This window comes from Hyperoodon ampullatus, assembly GCF_949752795.1.
Source record: "Hyperoodon ampullatus genome assembly, chromosome: 4".
Taxonomy (NCBI): Eukaryota; Metazoa; Chordata; class Mammalia; order Artiodactyla; family Ziphiidae; genus Hyperoodon; species Hyperoodon ampullatus.
This window is the reverse complement of record NC_136917.1, coordinates 32,095,918-32,115,515: the sequence shown is the minus strand read 5'-3', so window position 1 is coordinate 32,115,515 and position 19,598 is coordinate 32,095,918. Positions and strand designations below refer to the sequence as shown.

The window sequence follows — 19,598 nt, the reverse complement described above, 5'->3', positions numbered from 1 at the left end:
CTCTTCCTCGAGGCCTCTTCTGCCGGCTGCTTCCGGCGCCGCACAGCTCACTTCCGGCGCCGGCGAGGCGACTACGTGAGGCGCCGCTGCGTGGAGACGTCACCACATGGGCATGCGCACCAGGTCGCGGGAAACCTCGGAGGGGTTGCTATGGAGACACCTGGTGCCTGTTTCTGTGGAAACCAGGGAGGGGCCACGGTTCGAAATGAGCCATGGGTTCGAATCCCGCCTCGGCCATTTCCACCAGCTGTGCGATTTTGAGGCACACGTTCTCCACTCCAAGGCTCCTAAAGTATCCCAAAGTGAGGATGATCATCATTTCCTCTCTGACTCGCGAATTAAGAGAGATGATATATGCACAGTACTTGGCACACTGGCGCCAGGCACTTGGGGGCCCGAAAAGGGGATAGCACCTTGGCAGTTACTCATTTGGGCCCCAGGTCTTGAGGACCAGCTGTCCCCCGCGGGGGCCCTGTCTGCGGACGGGCTGAGGGATGGAAATTCCACATCAGCTTCTGGAAATTCAGAGCAAGGCGGGAGTTTCGTGAATAATTCACCCCCTCCCAGTTTCCGCTCAAAGCCCCAGCCTTGGCCTCAGGCCTCTGGCTTCTTCCCCAGAACCTTCGGATGGGGGGAAGAGATCCCCCAACATCTCTCTCCCTGTTCCATCTGTTTCCTTCCCCCATCTGTCTCCCCTCCCCATTTGCCTCCCCTCCCCCGTTTGTCTCCCCACCCTTTGCCTCCCCTTTCCTATCTGTCTCCCCACTCCAATTCTTTCTCCTCTGCCCCCTTCTGTCTCCCCGTCCCCATCCCTGTCTTCTCCCTGCCTCTGTCTCCCTCTCCCCAGCTTTGAACTTGCCAAAAATTGTCTCCTTCATCATCTGTAAGTTTCCATCTTTCTCCTCTGTCTGTCTGTCCCTATCCCCATTTCTCTCTTCTCATCTCTATCCCCATCTCCCATCTCTCTCCCGATCTCCCAGACGTTTCTCCTTCTCTGTCTCTCTGACTCTCTCTCCCTCCTGTCATCCCCTCTCCTTGACTTAGGAGGTTTCTTCTCTCTCTGCTGCCAGTGGGGGAAGCTGGAGGGGGCCCAGTGTGGGAGGGCGCCAGCCCAGGCCGGGAGCCCAGCCTGGCAGCCTCTCTCAGATCTGGGACGACCATTTCCTCCTTCAGCCCGGGAGGCCACTCGGGTTATGAGTTCAGGACTGTAGGAAATGGAGGAGACTGCTAGTCGGGGAGGCCTTCTTACAAGTCGGAGACCCTAGCCTGGTGGGGTATCTATGTGAGTCACTTTGTTCTGTCTGTTTTCGGCCCTGCAGGACCTGACCTGTGTGAGGATGTGAGAGTGTGTGGGGGAGATAAATGGAAACTTGCGCTGGGCTGTGGGAGGGTATCAGGCGCTCGCCGTGTGCCTTGTTTGTGTCTCTGCGCTTGCCAGTGTGCGACCACGTGTACCTGGGTGTGTACGTGCCTGATGCAGATTTACAGACACGCTCAGCCCATGGGGTGGGTATTTTCCTTTAAGTCGTGGTGTGTGCGTGTGTGACCGCATTTTGTTTTTAGTTTTTGTTGTTGTTTTCTAAATTAATTAATTTATTTTTGGCTGCGTTGGGTCTTCATTGCTGCGCACAGGCTTTCTCTAGTTGCGGCGAGCGGGGGCTACTCTTTGTTGCGTTTCGCGGGCTTCTCGTGGTGGTGGCTTCTCTTTGTTGCAGAGCACGGGCTCTAGGTGCGCGGGCTTTAGTAGTTGTGGCACGCGGGCTCAGTAGCTGTGGCTCGTGGGCTCTAGAGCTCAGGCTCAGTAGTTGTGGCACACAGGCTTAGTTCCTCCACGGCATGTGGGATCTTCCTGGACCAGGGATCGAACCCGTGTCCCCTGCATTGGCAGGTGGATGATAATTATTATTATTTTAATTAATTAATTAATTAATTATTGGCTGCGTTGGGTCTTTGTTGCTGCACGCAGGCTTTCTCTAGTTGCAGCGAGTGGGAGCTACTCTTTGTTGTGGTGCGCAGGCTTCTCATTGTGATGGCTTCTCTTGTTGTGGAGCACGGGCTCTAGGTGTGCGGGCTTCAGTAGCTGTGGCATGTGGGATCAGTAGCTGTGGCTCGAGGGCTCTAGAGCGCAGGCTCACTAGTTGTGGTGCACGGGTTTAGTTGCTCCGTGGCATGTGGGATCTTCCTGGACCAGGGCTCGAACCCATGTCCCCTGCGTTGGCAGGCGGATTCTTAACCACTGCACCACCAGGGAAGTCCTGTGACCACATTGTGAACACATAGTTGCTTCCTAAATCTGTGCTATTTCCAGTTGTGTCTTTTTTTTTTTTTTTTTTGACTGCACCACACGGCTTGTGGGATCTTAGTTCCCAGACTAGGGATCGAACCTGGGCCCCAGCAGTGAAAGCGCTGAGTCCTAACCACTGGACCCCCAGGGAATTCCCTCCAGTTATGTTGTTGTAATTGTCTGTGCCGGGAAAATCCACGGACACACACACATACACACACACACACAGATTCCATCTGTCTATCTTTGCTGCTTTGTGCAGTGGTTTGCATGTCTCATTGGGTATCCGTGTGTGTCTTTGTGCTCTACTGTTATGTGCACACACAGAGGTGTGTGTGTGACTGTTGTGGTATATGTGTGTGAGTTCTGGAGCCATGTTACCTGGGCCGAATCCCATTGCCGATCCTTTCTTTGGCTGTGTGACCACAGGCAAGTTGCTCACCCTCTCTGAGGCTCCGTTCTCTGCTGTAAAATGTGGCTACATACAGAAACCAGCTCTGGTTGCTAGGATTAAATGAGATACAAAATGTAGAGTTTAGAGTCATGCCTGACAGGCAGCAGGTGCCGCTGATATTCGCTACTGTTGTTCTCTGTGGTGTGTGTGTGTGTGTGTGTGTGTGTGTGTGTGTGTGTGTGTGTCTGCCTATGTCTGAGGCTGGGATCCACCCAGCCTCCCTGGGCCTGCAGCCTCCCACGCTCTGTGCTCTGCTGTGGGGGGAACGTCCAGGGCACTGAACTGTGTTATCAGGCTCTGGTGGCCTGGGCAGGAGGGTCTGGCAATTCTGCCTGAGTTCTCACATGGGAAATGCTAAATATTTACAGTTGGAACTCCTGGGCTCAGCATCACCGCTCTAGTCCCAGGCTCTGGGTGGTTACCAAGCCTCCTCCCTCTTGCTCTCCCACCAGCCTCTCCCCTTCTCCAGTTCAGAGGCCCTGCTGGACCCTCAGCTCCTCCTCGGACTTCTTGCGTCTGCTGCAAGCGGGCCTTGCTGAACTCAGGGTCTTGGTCGTGAGAGGTGAGAGCGCAGGAGGGTGGGAGGGCAGGTGGAGGCTGAATCTGTCTGTTGGGAAACCTGGGCCTTGGCTTGGCAGGGGGACTCGCCAGACCTCCTCTTTACTCCAGGCTGAGATCCTGGAAGGCAGTGGGTGTTACACACACTCTAGTTCCAATGGGTTTGGTCCATCCCTGTTGTGGAGGGCCTGATGTCTTCGGGCAGGGGGCAGCAATGAGAGGACCCTGCTCTGCCCTTGGTAGCTAGTGCTTGGGGTGTGAGTACAGTAGTGAATATGCCTTTCTCCAGCACAGAACCCTCCATGGTTCCCACATGACTCAGAGTAAAACCCCAAATCCTCCTCAAGGTTCACAAGGCCCTGCACACTTTGCCCCCATCACCTACTTGTCCTCACTTCCTCCTGCTCTCCCCCTCACTCATTCTGTTGCAGCCTTACAAGCTTCCCTGCTATTCCTTGGGCATATCAAGTAAGGTTCCATCTCAGGGCCTTTGCACTTGCTGTTCCCTCTGTCTGAATGCTCTTCCCTTTCTCTCTCTTCCTTCAGGTCTTCACTCAAGTGTCATCTTCTCAGTAAGGTCTGACTCCTCTATTTAAAATGCACCCCCCAGCCCAGGTCTCCCACCCTCTTCCCTGTTTTTCTACTAAGCACTTACCTCTGGCCTACCCACCATCTGTTTTCCCAACCTGCTCCACGAGGACAGGGGTTTTGTCTGTGTTGGTCACAGCTGTGTCCTCATCTCCTGGAACAGCTCCTGACACACAGCAGGTGCTCAAGGAATGCTTGTAGAGTGTGTGAACAAGGCAATGTGTGTGACAATGAAGGCTGCAGGACATGCGCCTGTGTGGCCACCAGGATGTGTGGGTTTGGATATGGTGGATCTTGGCGCGGACAGGGCCACCACGTGGACATGTGAAACATTTTCTTAATGTTGGCATGTGCACGTGTGAGGGATGTGTTTCCCCATCAGACAGCCTACAAGTGTGTGAACCCCAGGAATGAAGACAATGGAGGCCCATGTGTGGATCCTGCAGGGCCGCAGGTTGGTGGCCACAGTATACACCCTTGAGCGAAGACACCTGTATAAGCTCACCTATGGGAGCCAGGGAACACCTGGCGGGGGTGGGGCATGTGGGCAGACCTGGGGCATGTGGGTGTTGCGGGGTGTGTGTGACACCTGGCACTGTTTTAGGTGCTGCGGACAGAGCAGTGAACAAAACCCAGGCTCAGCCTCTTGGAGCTGATGTTTTGGTGGAGGAATTCAGATCATAAACAATGGCAAACAAACAAGGCAATTGCAGAGTGATAAATCCTAAAATGAAATAGACGGACTGTGCTAGGGCGTGCCCAAGCACGGGCAACTCTAAATGGGGTAGTCAAAGAGGGCTTCTTTTTTTTTAAATTTATTTTTGGCTGTGTTGGGTCGTCTTTGCTGCACGGGGGCTTTATCTAGTTGCGGTGAGCGGGGGCTACTCTTCGTTGCGGTGCGCGGGCTTCTCATTGCAGTGGCTTCTTTTGTTGCAGGGCACAGGCTCCAAGTGCATGGGCTTCAGTAGCTGTGGCACGCGGGCTCAGTAGTTGTGGCTCATGGGCTCTAGAGCACAGGCTCAGTAGTTGTGGCACACGGGCTTCATTGCTCTGAGGCATGTGGGATCTTCCCGGTCCAGAGATCGAACCCGTGTCCGCTGCATTGGCAGGTAGATTCTTAACCACTGTGGCACCAGGGAAGTCCCTCAAAGAGGGCTTCTGAGGAGGAGACAGCTGAGCTGAGACCTGAATAAGGAAAGACAGGGAGCTGTGATAACTTCAAGGAAGAATATTCCAGGCTGCGGAAACAGCAAGTGCAAAGGTTCTGAGGCTGGAGGGTCCCTTGTGTGTTTGAGGAACAGCCAGGCCAGGGTGCCTGAAGCAGAGTGAGCGCGGTGGGTGGGAGGGTGAATGGGAGGAGGGGAGGGCAGGGAGGGGACTGAGCAGAGCATGCAGGGACTTGTGGGCTGCAGGGAGGACTTGGGCTTTTCCTCGGAGTGAGGAGGAAGCCACAGAGGTCCTGAGCAGAGGAGGAGGGACATGACCTGACTTGGATGTTCACGGGTATCCTCTGGCCACTGTGGGAGAAACAGAGCAGAGGTTGAGGATGGAAGCATGGAGACCTGGCAGGCAGCTGCTCTAAGGAAATCCAGATGGTGTCTTGAGCTGGGATCATGGGAGGGAGTGAGAATGGGGGGGAATGTGGAGGAATTCCGGGTCTAAACACAAGAGCTGATAGGCCTGGCTGATGGGTTCCATCTGCCATGAAGAGACATGGATGACTCTGGAGTTTTGGTCTTTGGACATAGGAAATAGGGTGTCCGCTACTAGACTGAGTTAGTGAGACTTTCCCCTCATCTCCCCTCACCCCCCCACCTGTTTTCCCATGGCTTCTGCTCCGGTCTCCTCCAGGTTCCTTTAATACATCAGGCATGGTCCAACCTCAGGGCCTTTGCACTTTCTGCTCCCCCTGCCAGGGACCTCTTTTCTCCCAGATACCCCCATGGTTTCCTCCCTCACCTCTTTCAGGTCTTTGTTCAAAACTGTCACCTCTTCCAGGTCTTCCCTCCTCTCAAATTGACCCTGCACATATCCCCATATCTCTGTCTTTTACTGTTTTTTTTTTTTGTAGTTGTTTCTTTGGCCGCGCCGTGCAGGTTGCGGGATCTTATTTCCCGGACTAGGGATCGAACCCCGGCCCCTTGCAATGGAAGCCGGGAGTCTTAACCACTGGACACCCAGGGAATTCCCCTCTGTCTTTTACTAAAAGTACCTTTTATCTTTAGTACCTAGGGCTGTCTAATACACTCTATTAATTCTAAGTTTATTTGGTCCTTGCTCACCAGGGCAGGGATTTTTGTGTTTTGTTCCCAACTGTATTCCCAGCGCGTAGAACTGAGGCCAGCACACAGTAAGCACTCAGGGAATGCTTGCTGAATGAATGGACGAGACACACTGACCCGCAGGGCGCCTGGAACTCAGTGGGGAGGCCAGAGCTGGATTCTATTGGAGTTATCTCCAGCCTCGGGGCAGGGAAAGGGATGGAGGCGGGCGTGTGTGGACGCTAATCTACGCAGGTGTACACCTGTGCATTCCCGCGTGGGACCAGAGAGGTATAGCCCAGCTTGAGAGTCGGGGGTCGAGCCTGGGTTCCGGGGCCCCCTCCTTCCCGTTCATCCTCTGCCTGCAGGTCCGCCATGTCGACACCCCGGCTGCTCACGATGCAGCTGCTGCTCTTGCTGGACGCTTGGTGGGCGCGCGCAGCCGCCCCGCGCTGCACCTACACCTTCGTGCTGCCCCCGCAGAAGTTCACAGGCGCCGTGTGCTGGAGCGGGCCGGCGACTCCGCGCCCGACTCCGGAGGCCGTGAACGCCAGCGACGTGGCGGCGCTGCGCGTGAGAGTGGGCCGCCACGAGGAGCTGCTGCGCGAACTTCAGCGGCTGGCGACAGCCGACGGCGCTGTAGCCGGCGAGGTGCGTGCGCTGCGCAAGGAGAGCCGTGGCCTGAGCGCGCGCCTGGGCCAGCTGCGCGCGCAGCTGCAGCACGAGGCGGGCCCGGGGGCGGGGCTAGGCCTGGGGGCGGAGCCTGCCGCCGCGCTGGCGCTGCTTGGGGAGCGCGTGCTGAACGCCTCGGCCGAGGCGCAGCGTGCCGCCGCCCGCTTCCACCAGCTGGACGTCAAGTTCCGCGAGCTGGCACAGCTGGTCAGCCAGCAGAGTGGCCTCATCTCCCGCCTGGAACGCCTGTGCCCGGGGAGTGCGGGCGGGCAGCAGCAGGTAACTCTGAAACTATCCCCCTCCCCAAATAGCAACCACTTCTTGTGAGCATCTTCAGTAGATGGGCCTCCTGAAACCCCATGCTCTTTTTTTTTTTGGCCGCGCTGCGGGCATGCGGGATCTTCTTTCCCCGACCAGGGATCGAACCCGTGCCCCCTGCAGTGGAAGCACCGAATCTTAACCACAGGACTACCAGGGAAGTCCCAACCCCATGAATCTCAGTTCCGAAATACAAAAATCTCTAAAAACTGACCCCTACCTCTTCCCCAGTAACTCATTTGGGTAAAAACGCAACTGGTAGCTACTTAAAGTCTTTACTTCTCTACCTAATATGAATACTCATAGAATCCTATAATCAAGCATATTATTAATATGTGGATAAAGACCAAAGACCTCGTTGGGGGTGTTAGGTAATATAAAGGTAGACCCTGTATTACTGTTTCTAACTCCTGCTATATTATTCTAAATTCTGGACTATGTCTTGCCTTAGGTTTTGAATAAGCAATTGTTGCTTTGTGACAGTACCTAACTTACAGGGTTGTTGGGAGGATTCAGTAAGTTAATACTCTATTGGATGTACTCATATCATCCCTACTTCACAGAAAAGTCTGGAGGCACAGATCGGTTAAGCTGTTAACACCAGAGCAGGAGTTTAAGCCCAGCTCTGTCTCTGATTGACTACTAGAGTTAGGCTTGGGAGGATCAATACACGCCCCTGCTTGATCTTCCCGTCTGGGTGCTAGGAGATTTACGAGCCCAGAGCGTCCTGGGCTAAGGGTTAGTGCGATCACATCTAACTCTCTTGGTTACCCCAGGTCCTGCCACCGCCCCTGGTGCCTGTGGTTCCAGTCAGTCTGGTAGGTGGCACCAATGACACCAGCAGGAGGCTGAACTCAGCCCCAGAATCCCAGAGAGACCAGACCCTGAGACAGCAGGGGCCCTTGGCCTCTCCTGTGCCCTCAGGGCACCCTGCTGTCCCTACCAAGCCAGCAGGTAAGACAAGGGCAGGGCTGTTGGGGGTGTGAGGAGCCAGGAGATTCCCAGTGCAGCATGAATAGAGGGAAATATGAGTCAGGACTTTAATGCCAGATTCCTCTCATGCTGGGGGGCCTGGAGAAAATGAAGCTTTTATTCTGATAATGGAACAGGGAGATATGGCTCTTACTTTGATAAAGACCAAAATTCTTACTATGGTGTGAAAATAGGAGAGGTACTCTTACTTTGACAAGAGGGCAGGGGATTCAGGACTGCTACTTTGGTGAGAATTTGAGGGAATTCAGAGGGCCATGTTCAAGACCTCTGTTCTGATGAGGAGACCACAGAAGGAGAATTTAAGAATCCCAGGCTCCACATTTGCTCTAGTGAGAGAAGAATGACTTAGAGTCTTATTTAGGTAAGAAAAGGGGTATTGGGGCTCTTATTCTGGAGAGGGGATAGGAGAGGCAGTTCGACTGTTCTGGTTAAGGGGACCAGTGAGGATCAGGACTCTTACTCCAGTAAAGGGTTGACTGGTCCAGGTTGTGCCTGTCCCATATCCCTGTGCCCGTAGGCCCATGGCGGGATTGTGCAGAGGCCCACCAGGCAGGCCATGGATGGAGCGGAGTGTATGAGCTACGAGTGGGCCAGCATGTGTTGTCAGCATGGTGTGAGCAACAGCTGGAGGGTGGAGGCTGGACTGTGATCCAGAGGCGGCAAGACGGCTCCGTCAACTTTTTCACTACCTGGCAGCACTACAAGGTGGGCACAGGTGGGTGGGGCAAGGCTGGGCAGGGGAAGGGGACCTGCTTCTGACTCCCTGACTTTCCTGCCCTGCCAGGCGGGCTTTGGGCAGCCTGATGGGGAATACTGGCTGGGCCTTGAACCTGTGCATCAGCTGACCAGCCATGGGGACCATGAGCTACTGGTGCTCCTCGAGGACTGGGGAGGCCGCGGGGCACGTGCCCACTATGATGGTTTTTCCCTGGAGCCTGAGAGTGACCACTACCGCCTACGGCTTGGCCATTACCATGGAGATGCTGGAGACTCTCTATCCTGGCACAATGACAAGCCTTTCAGCACCGTGGATAGGGACCGAGACTCCTATTCTGGTATAGAGCTCTTATTCTGGTGGTGGTGCGGGGGAGGGAGTAGGAGACTGTTAGCGAGGAAATGAAAGGGGGTGGGGTAAGACTTCCCTCTGGTAAGGATCAGGATAAACAAGAGAGTGGAGGACAGGACTCTTATTCTGGTGAGGGGGTGCGGAGTCCAGATTCATTCTCTGATGAGGCAGTAAGAGTCAGGACTCCTGCCTTTGTGAAAGGTCGGGGGGGGGGTGGGAATAGGGGGAGCTATAAGAGCTAGGACTCTTATTCTAGAAAGGAAGTAGAGAAGGTTGTTTTCCCTGATAAAGAATGAAAGGTAAAGCTCCTAGTTTGCAGAAAGGGTGGAGAAAATGTGACTTGTAGTTTGGAAGGGGATAAGGAAGGAATTAAGGCTATTACCCTGAAGAAAGTATGGGGACAGAGGATGGCTGGCAAAAGCCTTGTACTAGTGAGGTGCTGGTAGAGGCTTTTATTCTGGTGAGAAGACATGGATTCTCTCTTCCCTCAGGTAACTGCGCCCTGTACCAGCGGGGAGGCTGGTGGTACCATGCCTGTGCTCACTCCAACCTCAATGGTGTGTGGCATCGTGGTGGCCACTACCGTAGCCGTTACCAGGACGGCGTTTACTGGGCCGAGTTTCGTGGTGGGGCTTACTCTCTCAAGAAGGCTGCCATGCTGATCAGGCCCCTGAGGCTGTGACCATCTGTTCATCTGTCCCCCAGGTCACAGGGGATGTGTGTCAGCAGGAGCCCAAGTTGTCCTGGCCACACCTCCTTTGTGACCCAGTGTGGGCTGTGTCCCACAGACCTCTTCTCGTTGTGGATCTGCTCCCCAGGACCCTGAAAACAGCACCCAGGAATCCCCCTGCCAACATCTTGGACCCAGAAGGCTCCCCAAGGGCATTTAGATCTCCGTTTGAGCTCATATTTTATAACAACACAAAATAGCCACAGACCGTGTCTGGTTTGCATCTGCATCTGGCAGGGGTCACTCCCCGTGCCCGCCCTCCTCCTCCTCCTCTTCCTCCTCCTTCAGGTCCTCCAGAATGAGGTTGTCCAGGTCTTCCAGGAGGCCCCCCTGGCTCAGGCAGGTGGCCACAGTGGAGCCACTGCTGATGTGGAGGTTGCTGGGGTGCAGGACTTTGGGCAGGTGGTTCTGCTTCCGACTCTTGGGGTGTGCGCAGGACGTCCCAGGCACGTGGGGCTCTGGGGAGGGAGAGGTTCTGAGGTCCTGGGGCTTGAGGCCACGGGGAGCTCTGGGGAGGGGAGGGGCTCAGGCCACAGGCTCTGGGGCCAGAGCTACAGGAAATTCAGAGGTGAAAGTCACAGGTGTTGAAGCCACAGGAGACCCAGGGACATGGGCGTCACCTGAGACTACAGAGGACAGAACAGGAGCCAAGAACACAGAGACCACAGGGGCAGAGTCCACAGGACACTGGGGTGTGGGCCACCGGAGTGAAACCACAGAACTTTATGCGAGGAAACATGGAAGGTGGATGATGCCATGGGGGGTGTTAGGAGGGGCAGGGGTCCTGAGTGACCTGGAGGTGAGGAGGCTGGAAGACCGTGGAAGATGTGGAAGGAGGGGCCGTTGCAGTGGGAGATGAAAAGGCCTCCAGGACTGAGGCCTTAGGAGGTATGTGGAAGAAGCAGGCAGAGAGCTTGGTTCTTAAAAGCCTCAGAGGTGTATGTCCCAGGAGTCAGTCAAGGCCAAGTACACTGCCCGGAATGGGGGGGTAGGCCATGGGGACGCGCCAGGCCCTCACCTCGCCGATTGTAGCAGTCCTCAGCCGAGCAGGAGTGGGTGTGGGTGCTGCGGCGATCTGTGTCCCGGTCCCAGCGTGGAGGGAGGATCCGTGTCGGATACACGGGGAAGCCGCACCCGTAGCAGGGGGACCGGGATCCCATCTGTGCCCAGCCCCTGGGGGCGGGCAGGGCCGTGAGGGTCCAAGGGCCAGCTGGGTCAGGGTGGGGCCAGGGCAGGGAGGGGCAGGGCTGGGGTGGAGCAGGGCCGAGGATGGGAGGTGGGGGTGGGGTCAGCGCCCTCACCGGAAGTTGTGCCCTCACCGGAAGTTGTGTCGACATCTTGGGCAGTGGAACTCAGCCACGCCCCACATCTTTTCACCGGGCACCGGCTCGTAGCGCTTCCGGCATTTCCTGCATCTGGACACCTGGGGGTGCGGAGAGCGGGGCAGGCTTGCTGTCAGAGGTGAGCAGTGATAGCCTGATGTTAGCCAGAGCGAGAAGATTTACACTATGGAAATTGGCAAACACTGTAAATCTGGGGGTGCCTCCGCCCCACGAGAGACCGTTATTAGGCATTTACCAGCAGCATACCACTGGTCAGGGGGTTCAGAAGCCAGATTTTGGGTTGTGGTTTGGGGGTCAGGTTTGATTTCTGTGGTAGCTGTCAAACTGTGTAGTCAGAGGTCAGGCTCCGGGATAAGAGTTGAGCTTCTCAAGTTGAATGTCAAGTTGAAAAGTCCAGCTCAGTGGGTTGGGGTTAGGGTCTGAGATTGGGGTTGATCTCTGAGGTTGCAGGTCCGGGGTTGGGCTCTCAGAGGCTGATGTTCTTGGGTCAGAGGTTTGGACACTGAGAGTGGGGCTTTGGAGTGGAGCCGGGACAGAACCAAGGTCAGAGGTTGGGTTATCACCTCCTTCCGCTGGGGCACGCGGCGCCACCAGACATGGTCACAGGAGGAGCAGGCGAACTGCCGGTCCACGGCAGGGATGAGGTCTTCCTGGGCACGTTGGAACATGCGTAGGTTGGCTTCTGTTAGTGGCAGGAGCGAGGTTGCCACCGCCTGCAGAATGGAGAGGGTGGTCAGCCCTCTTCTCCCCTTCCTGTCCCTACAATATCCCTCCTCCTTACCTATGAACACCCCCATGGATGTCCTCCCTGCTTACCTCCCTGTCCCACATCCTGGACTCACCTGGATGTCCCGGTCCTGCTTCATGTCCTCTGGGGGGTCCTGGGTGGAAACACCAGGGGCAGAAACTGGAGATGTGGTTCACGCCTGTCTTCTGGGGGCGGGGCTTCTGCACGGGGAGGCGGGGTTCTGGCCCCATATAAGAGTAGAGTGTCCCTAACTCAGGAGGAGTTGATTGAGCAGCATACACTTCCTGAGGGCAGGATGTGTGACCTCAGTTGTCCTTATAGCAACCCTGGGAGGTGGGCACACCTTACAGCAAACCTGTCATCCCCATTGCTCAGACGGGGAAACTGAGGCCCAGAGCCGGGAGAGGGCTTGCCTGAGATTACCCTGAGTGAGCATGGTGGAACAGGCTGGACCCCATGCTCCCTTCCTGCCAATGAATGCCACACACTTGCTGGCATTGTGACAGGTCACCTCTTTGAGGCCATGCTGCTTTAGGTTAAGTGCTTGAGCTCTGGATTCAGATAGATGCACGTTGAAACCCTGGCTTCGTCACTTCCAGCTGTGGGGGTGTGGCCAAGCCACTCCTCCTAATGAGGGACATCTAAGAGCCCAGGTTCTGACTCTTGGTGGCCTGGGTTCAAATCCCAGCTGCCACCTGCATTCAGCATGAACCTGGTGAGTGACTTCATCACCCTGTGCCTCAATTTTCTCATCTGTAAAATGAACGTGATAAGTAATAGGACCTGTCTCACAGGACCTGTGGCAATGAAATAAGTCAACAGGTAAAATTCCTGGAGTCCTGCCGCAGGGGAAGTGCTCAATCAATAATACTCTTTGCTATTTTTATCATACTCATTATATGTATAACTGTAAATATATAAATGTTAAGGGTATAATACGTACTTTATTATACTCTTTAACAACTCTGTGCTGGGTCTTTCAGGCAGGCCAACTGGTACACCAGCCACCAAAGCCATCTAAGGGGCAAAGTGGCCATGCAAAGCCTTTCATTCATTCATTCATTCATTCATTCACTCACATGGACTCCCCTGCCCCTCTCTCCTCTCTGATCTCCTGCTCATCCCAGCCTGTCTGTATGTTCCTTTTGTCATGCCACCCCTCTTCCAGGAAGACCCTCTCCAACCCCTCCCCTTCCCAGAGATCACTCCTCCTTAGTCTTGAAGAACTTGGTACCACCTCCTCCAGGAAGCTTTCCCTGATCTCTTTGGCTCCTCTATAATGAAAATCCTGATTCGTTTCCCTGCTTAGTTTCTTGTCTCTCTCTTCCATTTAATACAGTCAGCATGTAATGAGCATCTACTGTTTGCAGTCTCCCTGGCCAGATACATGACTGAGAGGTGCATAAGTGAATGAGGCTAGACCATGAGTTGTGGACTGACAAGGCACAGAGGGGGCTCGCCATGGATGAGCCTGACCCTTCTGTTCTCCCTCCCCTTACCACATCCTTTGAGGGGAGGGCGCAGTTTACCTGGGCATCCAGGTCATTACTCAGTTCCTGTCCATCTTTCTGCTTTACCCCTGGTGGGGAGAGTAAGTGTAAGTGAAAGGCCTTTGAAAGATCTTGTGGGAGTTTCAGGGCCCGAACCCTATACAGACCACCCCCCAAAGAGATGATCTCATCGCCTCTTCCTACCCTCAGCAGAGACCACACCCCCTCCCCGCTCCCCAGCCGAACCCCCTGCAGGCAGGACCCCCGCCTGCTCACCGTACACGATGGAGCGCCCCACTCCGGTATGGTCGCTGCCAAATTTCCTCATCAGAGTCCCCGCCTTCTTGGAGGATACCTTCCCATGAAACTTCTCCCGGAGGCGCCGGACGCTCTTCTCCAGCTGGGGTGGGCAGACAGGGGCTCAGATGGAAGAAGGAGAGGCGCGATTGCCCCTCCCCCATCCCTAGGCATCCTTTTTCACGGCCAGAACTTGACCCTTGGTTTTAGCCTCCGCACCCCACCCCCCCAATCCCTCTACTGCATTTCCTGGAAAAAGCCAAAGTCCCCACAGGGCACTGGGGGAGGGAGAGGACTAAGGCGAACGTCCCAGGCTAAAGGAGGAGGCCGGCCAGGTAACCCCTGGCCTCTGACCCTTGACCCAGCAGCCCCCGCTTTTCCTCGAGGAGGCCTCATTTCGCTCTGGGGCATGTGGCGGTCACTCTCCTTTCTGAGGGGGACGAGTGCCAGCCTGGGGGAAGGTCTAGGTTTCGGATGGAGTCCCCAGGAACTGCGAAGCCCCCTCCGCGCCCCCGGCTCCTCCCCAGCATCTCTCGCGGGCCCCCGGCCCAGTTGTAGCCTTCTCCTACCTCCACACCTTCCTGAGACATGGTGGCGGCGCAGGTCCCCGCGAGGGTCCGCACTGGGCGCTCAGCGCCCCCCTACCTGGGCGCGCCCGTCTGTCCAGATGCCTCTCAGGGCAGGGGGCGGGGCCTCCAGGCCGGTTCCGCCCTTCCTTTCCAGCCCTCCGTTTCGCTTTCGATTGGAAAGGCGGGGGGACGGGGCGCGCTGGCTCCGCCCTGGCTCCACCTCTGCTCTTGCGCCCCAAACCCAGGCTGGCGCCCCCGATCTGCACCCTGCGGCGGAGCGCGCAGACTTCGGGCGGGGGAGGCGGCGCGGCCTCTGCAGTCGGTCACATGTCCCCACGCTGCGCGGGGTCCGCGTCTTCACGTCCCCCGTGGGGGCGGGGCCGCATCTGAAGGCCGCGGTGTGTCTCCCGGCCCCCGCTAGCTCGCGCTCCCCCAGTCCATCGCTCTGTCCCCTCCCCTCCCGTCCCCTCCCCTCCCCCAGGAATCAGGCGCTAATTAGGACCTGAACCCCTTTCTCGCTTTGAGCCTCTTACCTCGCCACGTCCCCTCTCTGAACCTCAGTTTACTCCTCTGTAAGATGGGGATGATGATAGTGGCTACATCCTGGTGTGTGTGTGTGTGTGTGTGACCGCGCGCGTGCGTGTGCCAGGATTCGAGTCCCCGGGTAGAGCACTTAGTAGCTCCTGGCATGCTGTAGACATTCAATTAGTCCCTGGGCCACCTACCATGTGCAAAATATGAAGGGCAGGCAGTTGGCGGGAAGGAGGAGGTGCTTGCTAAAAATACTGATTCCTGGTCCCTAGACGTCCTGCAGAATCGGGCTGTCCAGGGGTTCTAGGGGATTTGCACTGTAAAACGTAAGGTTGAGAACCCCGGGGGGCCAGGACAATTTTAACCCAGCAAGGGGGGGAGGGGCTCTGTCCCAGCCTTGCCGCATCAGAAATGTCTTCTTGGAGGAGTCCTGGAAGTGTGAAGTCTCAGCAGGTGAAGAACGGAGTGGGGGAAGGAAGCAGCTAGCTGTGCAAAACCCCCAGAATCAAGAGAGTCTAGCGCTTTAGGCCAGGGCTTCTCAATCTCAGCAATATTGGCATTTTGGGCTGGATGGTTCTTTGTGGTGGGGGCCTGCCGTGTGCATCGTAGGATGTTTAGCAGCATCCCTGGCCTCAACCCACTAGATGCCAGTGGCACCCCTGCCCCAGTCGAGACAACTGAAAATGTCTCCAGATGTTGCCAGATGTCCTCTGGGGGTGGCAAAATTGCATTAGGATAAATGACTCCTAAAACTGTTTTTCAACATGCACCTCTATCAGTAAAAATGTTGAAGCTCAACCCCCAGAGGGATATTTGTTTATAAATTATAAACAAATACAGTTATACTAAGAGATTCTGTAGATCACTTTATAATAATGTGTTTATTACATAATGATATTCCTTAGCAAACTTAAAAAAAAGATTAAAAAAATGTTCTAATGTTTTCTACTTGAACCCCAAAGTTTTGTTTGTGGGGTCTATGCACCCCTCCCTGGGGTGCATGTAAACAGTTCATGGTTCTTTGTTCTGAGTGGTAGGATTTCAGGCAGGGAATGGGGGGGGTATAGGCAGCACAGAGGACCTGGGATTTTATCCTGAGGGAAGTGGGGAGACATGGAGGGGCTCTCCCAGTATAGTTGCCAATTACTACTTACCCAGTGGAGGGGGAGGTCACAGCTACGTCCCACCCCTTGGTCAGGGTGGGCACAGAGCAGGCAGAAACAGGTGGGAGTCTGATCCAGCCCCCACACAACTCAGGTCTGCTAGATTCTCATCCTAATGGCCACCACAGTGAGAGCTTACTCTGTGCCAGGCACTGTTCCACTGTGGACACAGCATCAAAGAAAACAAAGATCCCTGCCCACATAAAGCTAGCATTCTAGTGGGGGAGACAGACAAGAAACAAATATGTAATGGGATAGGAGAGAATACATGCCAGGATGAAAAATGAACTGGGGCAGGGAGATGGGTAAAGGGAGTTTAGGGAAGCCTGCAGGAAGTAACATCTGAGTGGAGACCTGAAGAATGTAGGAGAAGAGAGTTCCACATAGAGGTGGGAGCCTGGGACTTTTGTTACCAGGTGTTGTAGTTCTCTATTGCTGCATAACAAATTATCCCCAAATGTAATGGCTTAAAACAATAAACACTTCTCGGTTCATATAGTTTTTGTGGGTCAGGAATCCAGCAATGGCTTTACTGAGCTTTCTGGCTCAGGGTTTCCATAAGGTCGTAGTCAAGATGTTGACTGGGGCTACAGCCATCTGAAAGTTTGACTGGGGCTGGAGGATCTTGCTTCTGTGGTGGCTCACTCACATGACTGGCAGGTGGGTGCTGATTGTTTTAGGGATGCCTCAATTCCTCCCTACTTGGGCTGCTTGAGCTTGATATTCCCAACCTGGCAGCTGGCCTCCACAGAGCAAGCAACCCAAGAGAAGGAAAGCCAGGTGGAAATTGTATATTTTCAAGACCTCACCTTGAAAGTCACGCAGCATCACTTCTGCCGCCACATCCTGTGCGTTAAAATTGAGTCACTAGATCCAGACCATGTTTAGGGAGAGGGGAATAAAGACCCTGCCCTCTCTCCCCTCCTCCTCTCCCATCTCCTGCTGGAGCCTCTCACTGGCTGCACCAGCAGGCAAGGAAGGTAAGGGAGCCAGTCATGCAGTTAGCCTGTCAGGGCACAGAGCAGGGGGAGAAGGGTGAGAGTCAATTCAGAAGGACAAATAAAGATACAACCTGAGTATTCAATTTTGGCATTTGTAGATGATCAGAAAAACAGATTCCCAGCGAACACATGGGGGCGCTACCTACCCACCAACAGTTCTGTTTGAGCTTTGTGGCCATCTTGGTCTGTCTGGCCAGATGTAGCTTGGTTGTAGTGAGTGGTGTGAACATTTCTGCATTTTATCCTTTGTCTTCATAAAAAGGTGTGGAAAGGGAGAAAATGGATGTGCTGATAACAGTGATAAGAAGTGTAGCCTCTGACACTTTAGTATAATTGAGTCAAAGATGGAGCCCATTTGATCCATCCATTCATTACTTTGACAGACATGCATCAGGTGCCTCCTATCCAGCAGGCGTGGTGTCTGGCACCATTTCTGCCCTTCCGGAGTCATGGTCTTAATGGGAAAGAGAAACATGAAGCGGATGATATCACAAGTAGTTATTTAATTATATTTATGATATGTACCAAAAAAGAGAAATTGAGAGATCCATGAGAAAGGACAACACATGGGACCCTGAACTGGGTAGGGTGGTCAGGGAGGGCTTCATGGAGGAGGTGCCTTTTGAACTGAATTTTTTTTTTTTGACCGCTCCACGTGGCTTGCAGGATCTTAGTTCCCTGACCAGGGATTGAACTGTGGGTCACAGCAGGAAAGCTCTGAGTCCTAACCACTGGACCTCCAGAGAAGTCCCAATGCACTGAAATCTTAACACTTTCTGAAACAGTGTCAAGTGTTTTGAACTATGTATCTCATTTGATCCTCATAGCAATCCTGTAAGGGGGGTAATATTATTACAAAAGGGAAGACATGTTCAAGAACCTGCTCAAGGGGGGCCCTCCAAAGGATGAATAGGAACTAACTAGGTGAAGAGGTGCAGGGCAGAAAGAGCAGCAAGTGCAAAGGCCCTGAGGTGGGAAGGGGCAGGGTCTATTGCAGAAATCTATAGGCCACCATGGCTCCGGCTTAGCGAGCAGTGGGGAGAGTGGAGGGAGGGGAAGCTCATGCCCAAATCAGCAAATCTTGATCTTTAGTTGAACCTTTTGAGGCATATGCTGGGTGACCAGAGGTTTAATTGTGGAGGAAATGGACCCGATTGGAGCATGTGTGTACTTTTTGCAACCTAGTCAATTTCCCCCTCAGTTTAATTAATTAATTAATTAATTAGACCATGCTGCGTGGCATGCAGGATCTTAGTTCCCTGACTAGGGATAGAACCCGTGCCACCTACAGTGGAAGCGAGGAGTCTTAACCACTGGACCGCCAGGGAAGTCCCCCCTCAGCTTAACCAAATGAAGAAATTTGGGGATGCCCAGAATTGGAGATGTTGGGAAATGGGAAATCTCCAAACCGTTGGTTGGAAAGGGCATCCCTTGGTAGAACCTTTGGAGAGGGCAACTCGGCAACACCTTCTAAAGCATTGTGTGCTATTTTTTTTTTTTTTTTTTGGTTTTTTTTTGTTTGTTTGTTTTTTTGCTGTACGAGGACCTCTCACGTGCAGGCTCAGGGGCCAAGGCTCACGGGCCCAGCCGCTCCGCGGCATGTGGGATCTTCCCGGACCGGGGCACGAACCCGTTTCCCCTGCATCGGCAGGCGGACTCTCAAGCACTGCGCCACCAGGGAAGCCCGTGTGCTATTTTTTTAAATAACAAAATATTTTTATTAATTAGCTATCAGACATGCCTCTCCAAACGTTTTCCCCACATTTTATGGCTATGTACTCGTCTTTTTTATACTTTTTTTTTTTTTTTTTTTTGCGGTACGCGGGCCTCTCACCGCTGTGGCCTCTCCCGTTGCGGGGCACAGGCTCCGGACGCGCAGGCTCAGCGGCCATGGCTCACGGAACCAGCCGCTCTGCGGCACGCGGGATCCTCCCGGACCGGGGCACGAACCCGCGTCCCCTGCATCGGCAGGCGGACTCCCAACCACTGCGCCACCAGGGAAGCCCTATACATTTATTTATTTATATTTTTTGGCTGCGTTGGGTCTTTGTTGCTGCGCGTGGGATTTCTTTAGTTGCGGTGAGCGGGGGCTACTCTTCGTTGCGGTGCACAGGCTTCTCATTGCGGTGGCTTCTCTTGTTGAGGAGCATGGGCTCTAGGCACGCGGGCTTCAGTAGTTGTGGCACGTGGGCTCTAGAGCGCAGGCTCAGTAGTTGTGGCACACGGGCTTAGTTGCTCCGCGGCATGTGGGATCTTCCCAGACCAGGGCTTGAACCCGTGTCCCCTGCATTGGCAGGCGGATTCTTAACCACTGCGCCACCAGGGAAGTCCTATGGCTGTGTACTCTTTAATTGACTCTTCATATGACAATGATTTGTAACATTTTCTATAGAGAGAATACAAAGATAATCTTTTCTCTAGCATGGTTGATCAGTCTTTGTTTTTTATTATCAATAACAGAAAAAATTTTTTCATCCTCGTAGTTCATTATTCCTGTGTGTGTGCACGCGCCCATGAAATTTCAGAAGATTG

General features: G+C 54.2%; 2 protein-coding genes across 3 annotated transcripts; one reads left to right on the top strand and one right to left on the bottom strand.

The window, feature by feature from the left end:
* Positions 1-6,173: 6,173 nt before the first annotated feature.
* ANGPTL6 (angiopoietin like 6) lies at positions 6,174-9,876 on the top strand (the record flags this gene model as incomplete). 2 transcript variants are annotated; one of them, XM_079703401.1, is made up of 6 exons in its annotated part: positions 6,174-6,234; positions 6,510-7,096; positions 7,912-8,089; positions 8,646-8,833; positions 8,913-9,183; positions 9,686-9,876. In XM_079703401.1, the coding sequence occupies 5 exons, from the start codon at positions 6,521-6,523 to the stop codon at positions 9,874-9,876; spliced, it is 1,404 nt and encodes a 467-aa protein (XP_079559527.1). The 2 variants fall into 2 exon arrangements, with proteins under 2 accessions (XP_079559527.1, XP_079559526.1); XM_079703400.1 differs by lacking the exon at positions 6,174-6,234 and having other exon boundaries at positions 6,521-7,096.
* Positions 9,877-10,136: 260 nt separating this feature from the next.
* SHFL (shiftless antiviral inhibitor of ribosomal frameshifting) lies at positions 10,137-14,454 on the bottom strand. The gene is made up of 8 exons (XM_079703371.1): positions 14,372-14,454; positions 13,782-13,905; positions 13,545-13,594; positions 12,110-12,148; positions 11,831-11,980; positions 11,244-11,347; positions 10,943-11,097; positions 10,137-10,382 (listed from the first exon to the last, which is right to left on the bottom strand). The coding sequence occupies exons 1-8, from the start codon at positions 14,390-14,392 to the stop codon at positions 10,165-10,167; spliced, it is 861 nt and encodes a 286-aa protein (XP_079559497.1). The 5' UTR covers positions 14,393-14,454; the 3' UTR covers positions 10,137-10,164.
* Between the last annotated feature and the right edge of the window lie 5,144 nt (positions 14,455-19,598).